Genomic DNA, 21,533 nt, shown 5'->3' on the forward strand with positions numbered 1-21,533 from the left:
CTCACCAAGCGGCGGAATGAGGTTGGAGTTCTTCTCTTTTCCCTCCGAACCTCCGGCTGTAGGAGCGGGGACTTTTCGTTCACCCGACTCCTCTTCCTCCTGTCCGGAGGCAAGTGCAGGCACGCCTGTCTTTTCCACGGCCAGGAACTTTGCCTGCCTAGCGTTGGGAAACTGAACACTTCTCTTGCCATTCCGACCTGTCTGGTCCTCCGAAAGGCTACCTGAATCGCCCCCGTGGGCAGAAGACTTCGTTTTATCCTTCTTTTTGGGCATAACGCCGAAAGAAAATCCGAAAAAATAAGGAGTAGGGAAACAACGTGCACCCCTTCGCGTTCGCACAAGGAAAATGGCGGCGAACATTGTCATTACGTCATGATATCCCGTGATGCTTTGCGATTAAAGCTTTGTACACGTGCGCCACCTAGCGATAAGCATAGGAAATACTGCATAAGGTAAATGATATACCCAAATAGGGAGTGTGCAGGTATAATTACTTGCTGTGGCCTTATAGTAGATTTTTATACTGAAGTGAGACAGAATGCAGTTTATAGTAGAAGGGTTTCAAATCCCTCAAGCTAACTGACAGCTCGCACACGCAGTCGTCCCTCAGTAAGACATTTGGGGCCACCTAGTTCCCGTTTAGAACTTTTATTTAGCCTGTCACACAGCCGTTTTCACCTGTGTGGTTTCTTCAAGTGTACAGAGGCTAAATGACACAAGTCCATGAAGAACCATCTGACTTGAGTCTCTGAAGGGAGACGGGATGGTTTAGCAGACTTACCTCACATCCCATCCTGAGTTTGAAGCCCTGCTCTTCACGAGACAGCCCACCAATCACAGCCACCGTTCTGATGCCCAGCCGCCGCCCAAACTTCAGCGTCTCCTCCTCGATCTGCTGGGCCAGCTCGCGGGTCGGAGCCAGGATGATCGCGTACGGTCCCTGGTCTGCGTCCTCGTTCCGCACGATCTTGGGGAGGGACTCGATCCAGATGAGCAGCGGGATGAGGAAGGCGAGCGTCTTTCCGCTGCCCGTCTCCGCCACGCCGATGATGTCACGGTTCTGTAGACCAATGGGAATAGCCTGTCTCTGGATCGGGGTCGGTTCCTAACAACAACAGGAAAGTTATCATGAAAGTTCATCTGTGTCGGTAAGTTGATGAAGGTTAGACATCCAGGTAAACAATACTCATAGGAAATTCAAACTCTACTACTGGATAAATTACGGAGATAATATCCGGACGTTTCTGTCGAGAAACAGGAAACACAACATTTTTACCACCATGAAAAATGGAGGTATGGTTTTTGACGCGTCTGTGTGTCTGTCTGTGTGTCTGTCTGTGTGTCTGTCTGTGTGTGTGTTTGTGTTTCCGCACATTTGTAGTCAGCATAACTTCAGAACGCCTTCATGGATTGTGATGATATTTGGTATGCTGGTAGGTCTTAGGAAGCTGAAGATCAAGGTCAAATATGGGCCTCCTGGTGCAGACCTTGGTATTGCAGCAGGACTTTTGTATTTTGAGGGAGAACAGATGTGCAGGTTAAAGACTTCCTCTAATGCAAAACACGTGTGGTCAAGCAGCTCCCTCGGGAATAGACTACATGTACTGAGTTGACAGCCTGACCTATTTTAGGACAAAAACCTGTGTTAATTTGTTCTGTACTGTAGTGTAGTGTACCGTGTAAAAACATTTACAAAAACTCATATATTTCATGGAGGTTTGAGATCTCCGAATTCTTGTTTTCCTAGGCTTAACCATAGCAGACCCCCCCCACCTTGTAGCCGAGGTCCTTTATGATGTTGTTGATCTCCTCCGTTAGCGAGGCCTCCTTCCATGTGCGTAGCGGATTGGGGATGCGCCCGCCCTTCGTCGTGATGCTGTAGTCCTCGCGGAAGATTCGCCAGTCTCTCTCGATCATCTCCTCCAGGGACTTCTGGGTCCAGTGGCGGTCGTCCCACTTCTGTTTCTGTTCCTTCTGTTTCACCTTGTTCAGCCGCTTGCTGCAGAAATGTATCAAATTTACAAATATCCATCTGCAGTCTTTTGCAGACATTTTCAATATTGCAGAAGAAAAATAAAGCAACCTGCAATTTCGCAGACTGCAAAAATCAGAGCCTTTGTCTTGTCTCCTCTCTTTATTATATTTATCTGCCATCCACATTCCGGCATGGCAACAGACATCTGTGCCCATTTTTGGCATGTTGATCACTGTCAGAGGGCAACAAAATTTCTTTCTTTTTTTTTTCAAAAATCAGGTAAAAATTAATGTTCATGTCATCCACAGAAATGACTTGATTTGGCCTAATACTAGTAACAGAAGTGAATGAAGATGAAAATATTACATTTCCTGATCCTTCTCCTCCTTGGTTCTTCTCTGCTCCATCAGTTCTCCGTAGAACTTGGACTGGTCCTTGATCTGGGCCTGTAAGATAAGTAACGTCCTGTCAGGATGATTCCAGCAGTGGCACTTCAGGGCTCGAAATACTGGGCAGTGTTCAAAATACCTGTCTGCAGTCTGCAATCTGCAGATAGATTTTCAAGATTGCAGAAGAAAAATTTATACAATCTGCAATTTTGCAGCAGGAAAAATTGGCACTGTTCTGAAACAACAGGAGCTTCTTCACTAATTTACATCAACCTTGTCTTGATTTGTCTATCTTTTGTTTCCTTTTGGACTTCCAACAATTTGTCTTCACTAATTTGCATATCAATCAATAGTTCATGCTTTATAGTTATAAACCTGCAAGATTGTAGTATAGAGGCTTGTGTATTTGCAGAAAGTATTTCCAGATTGCAGAACAAAATTTTGACTCTTCTGCAATATTGCAGAGCACTGGAAAAAAGTATTTTGACCACTGCTGGGTGTATGTGCACCTTAGTGCACCTAAATTTGGAGCTGTGCACCCAATTTTCTTCTATTGGTGCACCAGTGCACCCAAATATTTTCATAGGTTTAACGTAAGTAAAGATGTTAAATGTATACTTATTATACTATATATATACTATATACAAGCATTTTCCTAAATTCAGAAAAATAAGTGTCAGAAAATAATAAAGTAATTGTAAGTACTTTTCTGTAGAAATGAAACATAATTAGTTATTGCTAACATTCTATTTATTTCATTTTACATGGTGCACCCCAAAAATTTTTGTGCACGCAATTTTTTTACGTTGGATGCACCAGTGCACCTATTCCCAAAAATGAATTTCAAGCCCTACACTTTTTTTACTGAAAACTATTTACCGACATTCAGAACTTTAACAGATGAGGTAAAATTGAAACCAAGTAAACTACATTCAGCAATTAAGTGCTCAGTACATACCTTGAGGTCTATACCTGCAATGTGACCTCTACCAAACATCTGAACACAGTGTCTTTCCTTATACCTGAGAGGAAAAACAAAACAGTGAGTCAAATTATTGTGTTTTCTATATCCTTCTGTTTTTATTGTGTCCCTGTTTGGAATATGGCTTCAAAAAAGCCAAAAATTCTCAACTTGGTATTTAATTTGGATGGCATTCAGTGATGTTTGTAAACAGGTCAAATACCCCTTCATGTGCAAGTTGATGCATGTAAATTTGGTCATTAGCATGACTACAGTGGATACTATTATAATAGTTACTACTTTTGGTTGTGTAACGTTAGCTCTTATTTTTTGGGGGTGCAAGTATCTTTTTTTGGTGCAAGTAAAAATTTTTTCATCTATAAGTGGACCCGAAAATGTATTTCGTTCCCTGTAAACTTACTTACCCAAAATTTGTCTGCCTGGAAACGTACATTGGGGAAACAGAGAGGTCTCTAAAAGCCAGGTTTCAAAACATACACGGCCTAGCTCTGCCAGTTCAGAGGTGTCTCAACACATTCACATAGAGTCGCCAGGACATTTTGTTTCACTTGACACTGTAAAGATTTTAGACACTGAACAAGACTATTTCTTGAGAGGGGTGAAGGAAGCCATATACATCAGGGCCCATCACCCTTCACTGAACCGCGACGGGGGCCGACATCGTCTACCAGATACCTTTGACCCAGTGTTGACGTCACACTTCAAAGAAGCCACGTGACAAGCTTCACTGGGTCAGTCTACTGAGGAGGACCAGAGTTACTGGTTGAAAGCTCTAGGTGAGAGAATTTTTCGTGTTGGACCAAAAGTTTCAACTTTAAACTTGTCTGAGTAAACTTACACATCAAAATTTGTCTGAGCCTCTCAAATAATAATCATTGGAAAACAGCTTTATCAACACTCGCTGTTTTGCTCAGAGTAAGAAATTCCCTTAGGTTTTGTTGCAATGAAACAACATGATGTTTGTTGTTGTGTTACGGCATACTTACAGTGGATTGTAGTCCACAGAAGTGTCCTCGTCGGCCGCCCAGTCAAACACAAACTTACGGTCGTTCAGTCTGCGGACACGTCTCTTCTTCTTGATGATGCCAAGGTATCTTTCCTGAACAACACATTTGGAGTTTAGGAATTCAAAACTGCAGAATTGAGTACAAGTTAGACAAACTCAAAGAAGCTCGTTTTTACACAACCAAGTGTTTTTATTTTTCGTTGACTGTTTGTCACCTTCCTTGTAGCAATTCTGACTGGTTCACATTGCACTGCAGCACAGGTGTCACTGCTATAGATGCATTCCCAACTACTAAGTACCTAATACCAGCCCAGAAGAGAACAAGAAATAGCCATGCCTTCAAGTACCAGAGTTATCAACCAAGGATTGAGGTGTTCAAGAATTCATTCTTTCCTAGAACTTATCGCAGAGTGGAACTCGCTGTCACCAAGTACAGTAGGGGCATTGTCAATAGATAGCTTTAAACAAAGTCTAGAGCTAGAAGTTCAAGGGTTTAGGTGTAACAAGTCGATCGGTGTAATATAGCCAGCCGCCGCCACGCCGCGTGCCTGCGAAGCTGGTGTGTTACGCTGAAAGGCGGTTATACCAGCTATACAGATACAGATACATGTAAACTTGCACAGTTACAGGAAACTGTATCTACAATGCAGTCCCAAACATACAAGAGTTGGATATAATATTATACACAATTGTGGGCTGTTGTTAAAAAAACAAACTGCAGTCACAGAGAACAGACCCACTCCTAACCATGGTTGGAGACTCCTAACCACTTTTGTGAATGTGTGACAGGGGCTTTAGTGATCATTAGTGCTGTGTACCTAAACCCACATTTAGTTTCAGGTCCGGATTCAAGTCCAGAGGTTTAGGTTCAGTTCTGGACTCGTAAGTCTGGACCTAAACCCATGGCATAATACAAAATTGCATGTTGACAACCTTGCAATGTCGTATGGGCAAAACTTTGGCCACATAACATGGAGGCTGGTACTTGACGATGCCCGATGGCAATGTTTTCTTCATTTTGCAGCACAATTTTTGCAATCTATGGAAGGTTTTAGGTGATTTGAAAAGAAATGGGGTATGTGATATGTTGTTTTTTTTGTAATAAGTTCGGAATCAGTTCTTGACCTTTAGGTTTTTTGGACTAAACATTTTTACAAGTCCAGAACCGGTCCAGCGAACTGGTACACAGCACTAGTGATCATAAAAAAAAATTTTAACAGCTCTCAGTCAGTCAGTGGCCAATGTGCAGATATTCTAGGGTGTTTTTGGCACCCAGTTAGACAGATTAGCCTAAGAGGCTCGGTGGGCGTCACCATATAGTTGGAGAAGTTGTGTGAAGTGCCTTTCCCAAGGGCACAACGTCGGGCCACGGTGAGTATCGAACCCAGGACCTCTCAGTTCTGAGTCCAACGCTCTGACCATTGCGCCATCGATGCCACTAGTGATCATACATCAGTCCAACCTCAGGCCAAGGAAAAAAAATGTTGTGTTTCCTGTTTCACTCCTGAAAAAATTAGGGTTGGTAGGTAGGGATAATTTTATTTTATTTTTATCTTTTTTTTTTTTTAGAACCTGGTGATTGGTGTGTGTATAGCAGAACTGGAATGACGAGCACATTTATCGGGGAAATATTGAAATAAATCCCTAATTTTGAAAAGCAACGTTGGAAAAAATAGGGCGTCTTTGGGGCGTCCTGCAAAAAAGTAGGGCACCCAGTACAGGGCGTCCAAAAGACGCCCGGATGCCCCCCTAGCTAAGCCTGGTCCTGAGCGCACTGTTACACAGCAATCATTTTGGCAATATGCAGGGTCGATCGGGAAACAGGAAACACAACATTTATTTTTATAGGCCTCACCTTGATAGCGTTAATCTCTTTCTCCTTGTCCTTTTCCTCCCGGACTTTGGAGCGTTCTCCGCCTTCTGTCTCCTCCTCCCCGCGCTCACCACGGTCCCCGCGCTCACGCCGCTCCCTGCGTTCACGCCGCTCACGTTCGTAAGAGTCATCTACAGAAACAGTTGGACAAAAAATTCAATTTTGGGAATAGGTGCACCATTTTTGGTACACCATATAAAACAAAATAAGCAAAAACTATCCATGTTTCATTTCTAAAGAAAAGTACTACAACAATGATTTTATTACTTTTCTGACACTTAGATGTTAAGAATATGCTATATTACATTACCTGTATACTATTATACATTTAACATTGTGACATTGTTAACCTATGGAAATGTTTGAGTGCACAAAAAATTGGGTTTACAGCTCCAAATTTGGGTGTACTATGATGTACATGCACCCAGCAGTATTTTGAGCCCTGGCATGTGATATAACAAATACATCATGTTTCCTCTGTTTAAAAGATTGCCTAAGAAGTAAGATGAACTATTTGTATTTTTATGTTTACCGAAGGAAAACATATTGTTTTTGCTCAGTTTCCTCCTCTTATTCTTCTCCAAACAGTGACCTATGACCTGGCCAATGACATAATGTGTTGACGTCTGTCACCGTGGTAATTGGGGTTGGGTTACATCATGTTGCAATTTTATAGTAGTAGGGATTTAGACTCGTACTCCTGTCACCAATGATACATGAATGTGTTTGAGTAAGAATTAGCAGACCATATGCGAAGGTAGACATTATGCATTTGCTTTGCAAATGTTACTTTTCTAGTAACACATTATAATACAAAAGTACTACAGAAAGTTATGACTCATATGAGCACTAAGCTCCAACGCTAGCTCCAAGGCCCCTTACCCATGGACTTCTGTCCCTGATGAATGAAGTCCATGCGTTTCTTCCTCTCCTCCTCCTGCACCTGTCGTTGTTGTGCTACTGCTTCCTGTCTGCGCTTCACGGCCAGCGCCGCTCGGTCTTCCTTACTCAGGAACTTGGGCTGAAATTCAGACAGAGAGGCTTTACAAAACACTTGTAGCAAATCCAGGGCAACAAATACATTCATGCAATATAACATTTTTTTCAAAACATTTTTGAGATGAGAAATCACATACAATGTATTAGTGCTAAGGCCTAGGAAAATGTGCTGCATTTCCTGTTTCCCGACCAATCCCTAGAAAAAAATTGCCGACCCTAGACTTTTTTTGGGTGTGTAAGAAAAGGGACATAAAACTTTCGAGCTGATTGACCTTTCCTTAATTCTAGCTCCGTGATCTGAGACCCTAAAGATGAAAAACTGTACAAGCAGGACTCCAACATTGACTTTGACATACAACTTTTACTTCATTAAACTGTATTGTACAAGTTGCATCACTAGAGACTGCCAATGTCAACTGCAAAATAAAAAAGATAATCCCTACCTACCGACTTCTTTCAGGACTGAAACAGGACACACAACATTTTTTCCTAGGCCTAAAAACTTAATTGGTCAAGCATTCTTGACGCAACAGAAATTACTTTTTTGCTCTTAGTACTTTTCAAATTCAATGCTTGTACATGTATTATATCACCATGATATGTATTAGAACTTTAGAAGACATAAAAAATCCAAGTGCCTTACTTTAGACAAGGCTTCCTCCTCTGCCTTCCTCCGAGCTAGCAGCTCCTCAAGAGACAAGGGTTCTTTCTTCACCTTGTCTTCTTCATCTTCTTCTGGGTCTTTCTTCACATGTACAGTGCTGCAGTGATAGTAGTGAGTGAAATACTGCTTGAAACATATGATAGGAAAAAACTCACATGTTACAGACAAGAGAAAAAATACAGGCATATTTCTTTTTTCAATGAATTTCTTCCAATTTAGACATAAGGAGACATTTGTTTTACAAATGTATTGTTTTCAATGTTATGTTAGTGCATTTACTGATTTAGTCAAACCCTTACCTGAAATGCTTCTTTATGCATACTAACTTTTGCAATAAAGTTCCTACTCACAACATCACTTTACTCATTACCATATTCATTCACATTCATCAGCAAAAATTCTACCAGTAAATAAATGAGTAATTGAACAAAATAGTAGTACTTATAGTAGTACAATGTACTTGAATTTTACCTGCCATACCGCAACTCAAAAAACTGCATGAAAATACTGAGAATCAGACATTGAAAATGAAACAAATGGAAACTCACTCTTTCTTCTCCCGAGAAGACTTGGAGGAACGATGCGGTGACCTGGAACAGTGGAAACACATTTAGATTGCAGACTATTGGAAAGTGTCTGGGTTTTTTACTTCCGGGGGAGGAGACATCCTTCCCCCGAAGGGTTTTGTGAGAGATTTAGATTTTCATGTTCGCAGCTGTTTCTCGCGTTTGGGTGGACGGATTTTTTTGGGACTCGGTATAGGTTTTGCTATTGGGCTGTAGATGATGCACGTTCTTTTGTTTTTATTGTATATGTGTTTTCGGGCGTGAAAATGGTGCCTTTTGGTGGTCCCAGAACACCCTTTGAGCGTGAAAATGGTCGCGACCGTTGACCTTTGGCATGTTTAAGCTATTCACTGTCTGGTCCACGCATATGACCCCTCGCAAAGAGGGGTGTCCGGTCTTTATAAATTCTTTGTTTAAACCCCTAGTCCTGCGGCGCGCAACAATTGTTGTTGTGCACATGCATCTTCTCTAACACATAAAATTCAACACCATCAACTATACATAACAAATTATATAAAAATAAACAATAAAAAGCCCGGAGGCATAAAATCTCAGATTTTACTTGTTACATAAATGTGAATTGTGGACTAGCAAATTTTATACTATTACAAAACAAGCTGAAACATACCTGGAGCGAGCTCTTTTCTTGTCTCGGCGCTCTCGAGATCTGGATCTCTTCCTGTCACGATCGCGGGAGCGAGATCTCTTCCGTTCTCTGGATCTTGACCTCTTGCGTTCTTTCCGGTCAGGAGAGCGAGATCTCTTTTTATCGCGATCACGAGACCGTGATCTCTTCTTCTCCCTAAAGCGGGAAAACAGGCAAATGACAACCATGAAAAATATGTTGGACAAAATTTATTTAATGTTTGCAGGCTTGTAAAGGGGCCTGCATGCCCAGGGTTGGACAAGTTTTCAAAAATCCTCTTGCCCTATCGGGCAAGTAGTACATGGTCATTTCCACTTGCCCGAACCAACTTTTCACTTGCCCAAAATTTACATGACATTTTTATGCATTTTACTACCAGCATCTTATTTTAGAGATTATAACGATGCATGCTTATTATTTAATATTTATCAAAATAATGTGGTTTGAGACTTGCAATAGATTTTCTGACAAAAGGACATTAATATTATATCAATTTGGCAAAATGAAGAGTAATTTTGTTCCAAACACCATAGCAGCTATACTTTGCATCCAAAAAATTTACTTGCCCAATCGGGCAAGTACAGGGGGATATTCACTTGCCCGAACAGTGCTTTTACTTGCCCTGGGCAAGTGGGCAATGGGACTTGTCCAACCCTGATGCCCTTTTTCTTAAGGCGTAATCTGGCCTTTTTAGCTTCGTAATCCATAGGCAGCCTCCCCCAAAATCAACGTAATTCGTACATTAGCCGCAAAGCGTGAAGTCGTAATTAGCTCTGAGACTTTAACATTATTCGTAATCGGCGGCGAAAATTTTGCGTAATTCGTAATCACTACCCCCATGCAGCCCCTCACATATATTCTTCAAGCAGAGGTTTGGGTTTTGGGGGTATTCTTAGCGTGTTTTTAGGCTTTTTTATTGGGGTTTCTCTTTTGCACTGAAATTTTTTTCCCACCAAAAAAATTGGGTTTAGTGGGAAAAAAAAATTCAGTGCAAAAGAGAAACCCATAAAAAAAAGCCTAAAAACACGCTAAAAATACCCCCAAAACCAAACCTCTGCTTGGAGAGTACCTCACATACTAGTACTAGCGAACGTAAATAACTTAAGTAACATAATTTTGTTAGTACTAAACAAATCACAACTTCACCTTCGTTTCTCGCGGTCTCTATCCTTCTCTTCCGTCTTGACCTTAGTCTCCCGTTCAGGAGAGAGGCTGTCTGAACGTTTCATGGCAGGAGTGTTCGATCCGGGTACGGTGATGGATTTCAGCTCAAAACTTGGTGGGAAAAAATCAGCTCCTCGATCAAGATGGGGAGGGGGGCAAGTTGATATCTCCGACTTTCACCTCAACCTCGTGACTCAGGCTCTCGCAATCAACGAAACATGAATCAAAGACAAGTTCTCAACCTTGTCTTGTTGATATCACCGTGTTGCTCACTGTAAGAGACCGGTATGTGCAGAAATATCACAAAAACGTCTCAGTTTTGCCAAAACGCAGGACTTACGTCGCCATCTTGGTCATATCAGCGTACCCAGAGTCCTTTTCGCTTTTAGTCTAAAGCGCAGATTTTTTTCAAGGATTTCCTGTTACATCTGTGAAAAAGAAAAGTTACCACTTGACTTTAAACGATTCACATTCGAAACAAAATCTGAGAAAACCGATAACAAAAACACACAAATTTCCACAGAGCTCGGTCTATTTTTACTCCCCAGATGCAATGTATCATGGGAATGTGAAACTGGTGAATGAAATTTGGCGCAGTGCATGATGGGTGAGAAATATTTTGTGTAGTACGCCCGCTATGGCTGCCCTGGACGCGCTGTGGGAGGATAGAGACGTCAGGTTTGACGTCCCTCCGGTGTAAGTACTCACACAGCTCAGCTTTTCTCAATGGTGTCAACTTGTACTAACTCTAGACTTCGTAAACAGCTGCGAAAATACTTCATATGATGTCTAGAAATGAAAATTATAATGATATGGGGAGGGGGGCGGGTTTGTTGTTGTTTTTTTCCTGACACCTGTTGTCTTGTTTACCTACAGACAGATGAGAATGAGACCGGGGGAGGTAAGTCAGTTACAGAACTAAAAAAAAATCCGTTTGCTCTTGTCAATCCTTCTGTGTGCGATTGATTGCATTTACAATCGTAGCAACGTTATATTAATTTTGAAACTTTTCACACAAATTCATAACTATGTGAAGTTTTATCTTGATGCTGGGATGTTAGGACTGTTCCTCCAATTACATTCAATAAGAAAGCTGGATTTTTTTAGATGCTTGTGAAATTTCAATAAAGTTATTCATTCATTTCATACTTCAGATTTTGATTGATCGACTGGATTCTATAGAAGACACCAAAGGAAACAATGGAGACAGAGGTATTAAAAGATTGGTCACAATATTGTTTTAACATTTAAAAATGCTCTTATGCCAAGTCTAGTCTGCAGTCGTGTTATTTTTATATTATTGCAGAATGATGCATAGATGCTTTGTATGCCAATTGCACCCAGTTTAATGAGGGCCTGCATGGGGGAGGGAGTCCCGACAACGTTCTCCGCCGAATTCAGAAACCTCTCGATTACGCTTTACGATAAATTCCAAGTGGCTGCAACGCATTACGTAGAATTAAAACTGAGTATACGCTCTACACAAAAAGCGCCATTTACGCTCTATGTTGAATTAGAGCAGTCTGTCTACTCTTTACGTAGAATAGACCCATTCGACTTTCACGGATCGCACAAACTGCATACGTCACAGGGGGGACATTTTGAATAGAAACTACGTCACAGGGGGGACATTTCGAAAGTTCCTTTCAACGATCGCATAAACTGCATACGTCACAGAACAAAATAACATTAAATTGTTGTACGGATTGCCACCATACAATGTTGGTGCCTGTTTTCCTGTCATTTCCGCATATATTACCGAGAAAAAAAGACATTTTAGTAAAAAAATGATCTGCCAGGGGGACATCGCGAGCGCAAGCCGCGCTCAACTTCAGTGTTCTAGAGCGACGTTCTTTCGAAATGTCCCCCCTGTGACGTAAGCAGTTTATGCGATCCGTGAAAGTCGAATGGGTCTATTAAAATGGCCGATTACGCTCAACGAACAAGGGCATGCAGGCTCCCTTTAATATTGTACAGGTAGTATACATACGATTGTCTTTTTTTTTTCATTAAAAGCACTCAAATGTATGGACCAATCAGAAGTTCAGAACACTACATGTATGTATAACTCAGTATAGATAAGCCTAATTTAATGCCTGTTTTGTTCTTAAGGTCGACTGATGGTGACCAATTTAAGGATGATCTGGCACTCCCAGAGTTTACTCCGAGTCAATCTATGTAAGTGTCAACCTTCATGGAAGTCCAAATTTTGAAATTTAGTTTTGAATGCAGTTCTAAGTCAGTTCAAGTGACTGGTATTGAATGCAATGCACAGAGAACATGACATTACAAACATGAAACTGATGAAAAAATTTTGTAATCTAATAATAATAATATTAATAATGAATTAATGATATTGTGTTTATCTCCTAGCTGTTGGCTACAACACCATCATCACAATATCTACCAGAACAGCCAACTCTGTAAGTTCAATACTTTTTAATATCCTAAGTATAATATTTCATATTAAACCCATGATTTTATAACATGACAGGAGCCTGAAGGCTATAGTAATAGTAATAGTAATGCTAGAATTACTTAACTAGTTACTAATAGAAAGAAACTGAGAAAAGTTTTCAATGTGATTTGGCAATGTTTTCCCCTTTGTCCATTGTTTCATGCATCTTTTTCTTCCCAGAAACTCCGAGGCCAGACGGAAGCTTTATACATCCTGACCAAATGTAACAACACTCGCTTCGAGTTTATCTTCACTAACCTGGTCCCAGGGAGTCCACGTCTCTTCACTTCAGTCATAGCCGTGCACAGGTAACTAGGGGTGGGTACCGGTTCAGCCGGACCGGTTTAAACCGGAACAACATTGGGGAAGCAAGTCCAAAAAAACGAAACGCAAAAACTTGATCATCAGACCTGATGTACATTTCTATAGTACGTCGGGACTTGAAAACAGCGACTGTTAAAAAGAAAATTTTAAAAAAAGTTCCTCTCCGGGGATCGAACTCGCTGTGTGCAAACCCCGCCACCGCCACTCAGCATCGCTATACCGTTTGAGCTATCTGATTGCGTAATTGTCTGACTGCCCAAGCAACATAGTATACATAGCGATCGGAGAAAATTGGGCAGGTCCGAGCAGGATGAACAAATTATGATTGAAGCATGAAAGCCCGTCTTTAAAAAGAGTAAGTATAAAACGTATTGACATTCCTGAGTAAGAACAATGCAGCAGGCAAACGTAAAAGTGCAAACATAATAGAGAAACATAGAAACTTCGCCAGGACATGCAACAACGACATCTAGCGACATGCGGCATTATTTTTTGTCATTAACATAATTTACGCAATCATCTTAAGATTTGTAGTACGATCAATAAATTAGCGCCTAAAAACTTATGTAACCATACTTCAATCAATGGTATGTCACTAGATGAGACTGTTACTACATAAAGTTTCTTTTTGTAAAGAACTTGGATTAAAATGGCAGCAAGTCTATTGCATACACCTGACAAACCGGAAAGAAGTAAACAGGTATTGCATGGCCTGCAGTGTTGCCAAACTACCAAAGAAAGAAAGAAACAAAGAAAGAAGGATGCGCCGCCGAAATGTAAAAATTCCAAGCTAAAAGCCTGTTGATAATTGACAGGCGTTGTTTTATCTCAGGGCCTATGAGACATCTAAGATGTACCGTGACCTGAAGCTGCGAGGAGCTCTGATCCAGAACAAACAGCTGAGACTCCTGCCTCAGGAACAAGTCTTCAACAAGGTCAACGGTGTCTGGAACCTCTCCAGTGACCAGGTGGGCACGTCAGTAGTTTTGTGTACCTAAACCAGCACGTCGGCAGAACGTACTGCACCTGCGCGAAACCCGTAATGTATTGTATATAGCATTTCGGCAGAACGTCTCACATAAGGTTGTATTCGCTCATATTATAAGGTTAGCATTTCGACACTAGTTTCCAAATGTTATGTCGGAAAGAATATCCTCTGCAACAGGCAAAATTCTGATGCAACGTTGACCAAAAACCCAACGAAAAACGCGAAAATACGGGGTTCTGCGCAGGCGCAGTACGTTCTGCCGACGTGCTACCTAAACCCACATTCAGGTCCAGGTCTGGATTCAAGTCCGGGGGTTTACAGTTTTGAAAATCTATCCAGTTGCTTGAGTAACAATTTCCTTTTTTTTTCTGGTTTACTTCGCATAACCTGAGTGTAAACCGCCTGTAAGTACAAGCTGTGTAAGACCGGACTGTTGGGTTTGAACAACTCACACCGGGAAGGAACCCTACTCTTTTCGATATGTGTGTTGGGATCTTTAATGTGCGTGGGGTGTGGTTCCCCCCAAAGACGGGACCTCCATTTTACGTCCTATCTGAGGGACATCCCTAACCGAAGCTAGGTACTCATTTCCATTTGAGTAAAGTGAGGAAAATTGTGTTAAGTGCCTTTCCCAAGGACACAAGATCGGTGACATGGTAGGATTCGAACCCTAGACCTTTTGATACCGAGCCAAACACACTACCAATTACGCCACACAACGCCATGGTCGTGTACCTTATTACCTGGATGTCTAACCTTGCCTACATGTATCTCTGTTGTAGGGGAACCTGGGAACATTTTACATCACCAACATCAGGTTGGTGTGGCATGCTAACATGAACGACAGCTTTAATGTCAGTGTGCCATACCTGCAAATGGTCAGTCTCTTTCATTCAAAACTTTATAGGCTTTGTGAAAAAAATACCATACAATGTAGGCTACAAGTACATTTTGTACATGTATAGATGTTAAATTGCTCTAATCTCAGTATGGTGGTATATTGTACGCTTTGCATCCATTCCTTCCATCCATATTGTACTTTAATGTTAACTATTTTTGAAGAACATACTAAAGAGGAAGGGACCACACAGTCATAAAAGAGGATCCATCAGAAATTTCTGCTTGACTGGAGTGACAATTGAACTCTTGCCAAGGTACCACCTAGTCTAACAAGGTTGCATGTATGTTTAAAGTTAAAACTTTTGATCCAAGTTCTATCACCAACTTTAGAAATGTAGCTACCAACGCAGATGAACTTTCATGATTGTGTGCGATGTGTTGTTTGTTAACAGAGGTCGGTAAAGGTACGAGACTCCAAGTTTGGTCTGGCTCTAGTTCTGGAGACATCTCAACAGGTTTGTTTCCTTATGTGTCATATTTCATAATTTATTATAAAAAATTACATAACATGGATATCTTTGGCCTTTGATTGAAAAAGCCAGACCAATATATCTTACCTAGTTAACTGAATAAAATGAAATGTTGCATGCATACATGCAGCCTTTTTTTTGCGTGGACCCCTGCAAAGGACATGAAATTTTTAGCTGATCGACCTTTTCTGACACCTGAGGCCACACCAATTTATTTTCTTGGTTAACGGATTTTTGTAGAAAAAAAATGAAGCGGGCGGGCGAAAAAAAAATAAAAATAAAAATTTGATACTACCTGCCATACAGCCATGTAGTGTGAAATCCAGACTGCTTATTAAGTTACGAAAATACTGGGAAAGAAACAAAAGACAAGAGAGGATGTACCGTATTGTGTTTTATTTGCTATCCACACCATTGGGTTGATAATCTTTTTCGTACACGAGCAAAATGCAGAAAACAAGTTTTAGCATGTTACTTCCAAGTTTCACCATCATCATATGTACTCTAAAACATGACACGAATGTCAACTCTCACAAGCAATTTCATAGTCACAACAACTTTAATGGGGACAAAATTTATTCAATTTTACATGTACTGTACCTAGATTCTGCCTTGATCCAAAGTTCCAGCTTTCTCAAACAAATTTTGTCCCGCCATGAGGCTCCCGCCATGCAGAAGAGAACAAAACAAATGACTGAGCCAACATGGTTCCAGAACATCGCATCTGATTGGTCAGAAAGTAAAACAATCCACGATTGGCTACTTTACGTCATGTGACTATGTGTGTAGGAGCGCCTCTAGCGACATTGGTATCAACTGCAGCAATTTCATTGTGGTCTCCCTGTTCAGGGTATTACCGGCCTGTGGGGTCTTAACTATGACGTTTTTTATTTTTATTTTCATTCGGCAAAAAAAGCAAGCGGCGAATCCGTTAACCAAGGAAATAAATTGGTGTGGCCTGAGTGATGAAACGTTGTACAAGCAGTTTTCTAACATTGACATTGAAAATGTAACTGTCCTCATGCAATTTTTACTTTGTTAAATTGCATTGTATAAGCAAGTAGCTCCTTGGTGAAGTTGATAACGATAAAGTCTAAAAAAAAAGAGAAAAGAAAGATAATCCCTAGCTACATGTACTTAGCCTGGGTACCATCCCCAGTAGTATATTCGCAAACTCTATAACTGGGTCTGGACTTGCACACATATGTAGCGTCTGGAGTCTAAATATTCGTTCAGATTTTGAACGAGCGCGCTGATTGGTCCTACTCGTCTAAGCCCTTTTTTGGGTGTGTACATATTAGGTAAGGGCCGAACGGCGACGTTAGCGTCCGTTCGAACGTCCGAACGCCTTATCATCAACATGTCCGACGGCGAACCGAACGCTAAAGCGCACATGATATAGCCGTAGTCAGTCTTTCCGCGATAAATCATCAACATGGCTGACGCACAAGCCGCTCAGCTCACGGAGGTTGATGTTGACCTCGCAATCACGTCCGTTTTGGACGATTTAGACGGAATATCGTCGCTCAAAAATGAGCAAAAAGATGCATTGAATAATTTCGTTCGTGATGTTTTGGGCGTCCTACCGGTAAAAAAAGAACGCGCCGAGAAAAGGAACACTCGCGCGAAGATCTGTGTTTACAAAACAACAAACATCACTTGAATAATGCAGGCGCGCCATTGGCCGTCGCCTCTGAGGCTCAGCCAATCAAATGAAGCCCCGCTGATCGGGCTAGCTCATTACGTGACGTCATGAACAATCGTTTTATATGTGTGCAAGTCCAGACCCAGTTATAGAGTTTGCGAATATACTACTGGGGATGGTACCCAGGCTAACATGTACTACCTACAGACCCTAATTTTTTCAGGACTGAAACTGGAAATACAACATTTTTTCCTAGCACTACCTGAGCCTTTTAAAAATATCTTTTAAGTTTTGCCTTTTTTTCTTAACCCATTTGTATTACACATTGCTTGTAATACTAATAGTAATGCACGTCCTTGTTCTGCCTACAGAGTGGAGGCTATGTCCTGGGGTTCCGTATTGACCCAACAGAGAAGCTACAGGAAGTCGTGAAGGAGATACAGAGTATCCACAAAGTCTTCAGTGAGAACCCCATCTTTGGGGTGGAGTTTGAACTAGAAGAAAAGGTACTGTCAATATTAGTATCCAGTATTTGATTATTCTGCTGAATGCTTCCTTCACTATCATACAAACTTTAACAAAGAACCATCCACAATAAAATGTACCTCGTCTTCTACTTTACCCAAACTACAAAATTGGCAGATTCCTCTGCTCTAGAGGAGTGTGATTTGTGATTCTTCCTGATTCGATTCGCAATTTGTGACAACTAGTACTGATTCTAACTTTTGTAACAAAGGATCTGTGACGTACCTTTGCAATTGATTAGGCCACACCAATTTAATTTGTTGGTTCTCAGATTGGCCTCTTCATTTTTTTATGATTTGCAAAAAAAATTCTGCTGCTGAATCAACTCATATTTTGCCCCCAACAGTTGAAATCCTTTTCTTTCTAGTTACAGTTTTTCCATCTATCAATGCAGTGGTTTGATTCAAAGTTCAGAATTCATTCATTGTTTGAATTTTAACCCAGCCTTTTTTGTTGACTTCATGGCTCCTATCAAAGCATTTGGGGCTATAATAGGATGCCTAGACCTGTTTTATTTTTATTTTTTTTCTCCCTGTCGCTTCAGATTTTTTCGGAAATAATCCGAGAACCAACAAATTAAATTGGTGTGCCCTTCACTCACTCACTCACTCACTGGGTCGAGCTTCCCTCTGTGCCAATGATAGCTCTCCATCTCTTCCTATCCTTCATTTCTATCATCAGGTTTTTCCTGTTTAGCTGGGTGTCGTCCATTAATTGGTTAATGTAGTTTCTTGCTGGACGACCTCGACTTCTTTTTCCATGTGAGGGCTCCCACAGTATTAACCGGTTTATGACTTCATCCTCACTTCTGTAGCAGTGTCCGATGAACTTCAACCTTCGTTTTCTCATGACTATTTTTTTTAAGGTGTGCCCTTAAAACTACAAAAATGTACATGAAATGATGATACAACTAACTTTCTGAACATTTTTAAGTCTGATAATACAGAATATCAGACCTGATTTGTTCCTGCCACGAAATACACATGTTGCTAACCCTGAGTTGTTGTTTGCAGCCCCAGCCTCTGGAGGAGGTTACCCAAGTTGTCCAGTTTGACGATGTGGAAATCGAGAACGAGGGACAAACAGATGCATTCGCTGTAAGTTTCTGCCCCTCAACTTTTCATTAGACAAGTTCTTACAATCGACAAAAAACAACACGAAATATTGATTTTGTAAGAAAGTTACAGAAAGGACCAGAATATCTGAACAATTTCATAAATGATGACAATTGTACTGAAGTTACTTTATCTTTTTATCTGTCTTTAAACAGGCATACTTTGCAGATGGAGATAAGGTAAGTACATATCTTGTTTCAGTTTTCCATAAAGTCTCTTGATTAGCAGTTCTGTAGAAATGATGGAAGTGATGACATGTGATACCTTTAAAGGCATCCAATGCGATTTCAGAGCAGCAAAACTGGAAGTATTCTAGATAAGGCAATCTTTGTGATATTCACACATACTGCTTCACATTAGCACATTTGAGTCAGTATTTTAAACTTTGGGCTTTGAAAACTGCAGAAAGCTCCAAGATGAGTCCTTTATTTTCTGGGAGGTACCCTAAAAATCAGTCCAGGGTCCTTCCAGTAACCATTTACCATCAGAATTTTTGGAATTTTTGCTCCATGAGGGTCAATATACATGTACATTGAGATAGTGTGGTTTCAACTCAGTATGCAGATTAATGACTAGAATATTGGTTTTGAAAAATCAGGTCTCCGAGCCCTAAAAACTGCACTGGATGCCTTTAATGCTGAGATTCTGCCATCTGTGATGTTTTACAGCAAAAGGACCGAGAGCCGGTGTACTCTGAGGAGCTGGGACTGGCCATCGAGAAGCTCAAGGATGGATTCACTCTGTCAGGGCTGTGGGAGGTCATGTAACTCAGAAAAGAACAAAAGCACGATCAGCAGAACGTACTGCAACTCCACGAAACCCGTAATGTCTATTGTGCACAGCACTTCGGTAGAACGTCTCATATATGTATTCATGTATGTATGATTAACATCCCATCTGTATAGTTTCCAATTGTTGTGTCGAAAAAGATGTTGTCAGCAACAGGCAAAATTGTAAAGCAACCTTGACCAAAAATCCGACAAAAAGTGTGAAAAAACAGGGTTTTGCGCAGGTGCAGTACGTTCTGCCAACATGATCATGTGACCTGGGAAGTCATGTGACATTAAATGTCATGTGACCCGAAAAATCACAAACTTAGATCATGTGACCTGGAAAGTATTGAGTAGTCTGTTTATGAATAGTTTCATCACAGAAATGTAAAATGATATTGTACATATAAAAATATTTTTGTGGAGTGCATTTGTTGAGCATTTGGCCTTACTGAGTTGTCCTTATTGTTGTTTATGAATGCTGTGTAGTTTTGATAGCACATTGTACCCATCTAAAATGTCTGTGGATATAAAAACATTTGTGTGCATTTGTATAGTCAGGAAAAGTGTGACCAGATTATGTAGGAAACTAAAAAATGTATATCTGAAATTGGACTTGAACTGTGAATAAAATATTCTGCACATTGAAGGTGTTTTCTTTCGTGTTACAGTACATTATTTTAATTGAAGGTTTATTGCCAATTCATGCCCGAGGGCTAATCGCAAGAACATGATAACAAAAATAAACAGTAAAAATGATCATATGTAATGCTAATGCTACTATAAGGATATAGTTATTGTTGGGTTTGATTTCTTACCGTGGCCGACAAGAACAAAATTTTACACCGCAACTTTTGGTGTTTTACACCGCAACTTTTGGTGTTTTACACTGCAACTTTTGGTGTTTTACACTGCAACTTTTGGTGTTTTACACTGCAACTTTTGCTGTGTTTTACACTGCAACTTTTGCTGTGTGGAAAACTTACACCCCTCCCCTTTTATAATGGACGGTCCCCCTGTCAGGTCAAAGGTGACAACGATGGCATGCAAACTACGTCGACTGAGTTATCCTTTTCGTGCATAAGTTTTTTAGAGGAAAAGCTTGGCTACGTTGTGACGTTAGTTTTTTTCTAAAGGTTTGTCTAGCTTTGGCCTATAGATCGGGATAAATTTAAAAATGTTTCGACCAGGTCCAGTGATTACAAATTATGTTGCTTTTTGCTGCCATGCGTACAACACAATTTTGGTAGATTTTTTCAAACCTTGCGTTATCTTTTGACTTTCCAAATGCGACCCTCAACTTTACCTCCAAAACCCTGCATTAGACCATTCATCTACTGTTATATAAGGTACTCGGATTTATTGCGTGGAGTACGCGGTATCGGATCTATCTCGTCTCTTAAATTTCTTGCCCCTGAATTATCGTGATATGCACTTCTAATGGTGATCCCAGGGTGACGTGTTCTACACCGTCTGCCTAACAATGTAGACTGATTGAGAAGTAGTCACCTGTAGCAAAAAAATAACCACGAGCTTGCTGACGCATTTGTATAACCAAATAGGCAGAAAGAATTACAAGTTTGCTAGAGATTAATCGAAACTTTGTGTATCTGACGGGTTAACGTATGGTGTATTCGGGCAGCGGCGGAGCTCCTCATATGTATTTGGAAGGAGTCCAGGTTGAAGAGATTACCCATAGTGGTAGAATGGGGCCTCGAATGGGAGCACGACACTGTGACTCTCAGGTCGCCGCCATCTTTGTCACCTTTGACCTGACAGGGGGACCGTCCATTATAAAAGGGGAGGGGTGTAAGTTTTCCACACAGCAAAAGTTGCAGTATAAAACACAGCAAAAGTTGCAGTGTAAAACAGCAAAAGTTGCAGTGTAAAACACCAAAAGTTGCAGTGTAAAACACAGCAAAAGTTGCAGTGTACAACACAGCAAAAGTTGCAGTGTAAAACACAGCAAAAGTTGCAGTGTAAAACACCCAAAGTTGCAGTGTAAAACACCAAAAGTTGCGGTGTAAAACACCAAAAGTTGCGGTCTAAAATTTTGTACTTGTCGGCCACGGTA

General features: G+C 40.8%; 2 protein-coding genes across 2 annotated transcripts in view; one reads left to right on the plus strand and one right to left on the minus strand.

Moving 5' to 3' along the window:
• LOC109461815 (probable ATP-dependent RNA helicase DDX23) overlaps positions 1-10,640 on the minus strand; it is a 33,441-nt gene extending 22,801 nt beyond the window's left edge. The window contains exons 1-11 of the mRNA XM_019758277.1: positions 10,247-10,640; positions 9,083-9,256; positions 8,437-8,478; positions 7,868-7,985; positions 7,108-7,246; positions 6,208-6,356; positions 4,333-4,445; positions 3,323-3,386; positions 2,342-2,421; positions 1,774-1,999; positions 782-1,105 (exon numbers count right to left, since the gene is read on the minus strand). Of these exons, the coding sequence (XP_019613836.1) occupies positions 782-1,105; positions 1,774-1,999; positions 2,342-2,421; positions 3,323-3,386; positions 4,333-4,445; positions 6,208-6,356; positions 7,108-7,246; positions 7,868-7,985; positions 8,437-8,478; positions 9,083-9,256; positions 10,247-10,329 (1,512 nt within the window). The 5' untranslated portion in view covers positions 10,330-10,640. The remainder of the gene's footprint in view (positions 1-781; positions 1,106-1,773; positions 2,000-2,341; positions 2,422-3,322; positions 3,387-4,332; positions 4,446-6,207; positions 6,357-7,107; positions 7,247-7,867; positions 7,986-8,436; positions 8,479-9,082; positions 9,257-10,246) is intronic.
• A 215-nt stretch (positions 10,641-10,855) lies between these two features.
• LOC109461829 (Bardet-Biedl syndrome 5 protein-like) lies at positions 10,856-20,108 on the plus strand. The gene is made up of 13 exons (XM_019758293.1): positions 10,856-10,960; positions 11,141-11,165; positions 11,419-11,476; positions 12,377-12,442; positions 12,638-12,687; positions 12,903-13,030; positions 13,879-14,014; positions 14,817-14,912; positions 15,327-15,389; positions 17,421-17,555; positions 18,588-18,671; positions 18,845-18,868; positions 19,358-20,108. Exons 1-13 carry the CDS (start codon positions 10,902-10,904, stop codon positions 19,454-19,456), a joined length of 1,023 nt encoding a protein of 340 aa, XP_019613852.1. The 5' UTR covers positions 10,856-10,901; the 3' UTR covers positions 19,457-20,108.
• Positions 20,109-21,533: the final 1,425 nt, after the last annotated feature.

The sequence above is a fragment of the Branchiostoma belcheri genome, unplaced genomic scaffold, assembly GCF_001625305.1.
Source record: "Branchiostoma belcheri isolate BF01 breed outbred unplaced genomic scaffold, Haploidv18h27 scaffold96, whole genome shotgun sequence".
NCBI lineage: Eukaryota > Metazoa > Chordata > Leptocardii > Amphioxiformes > Branchiostomatidae > Branchiostoma > Branchiostoma belcheri.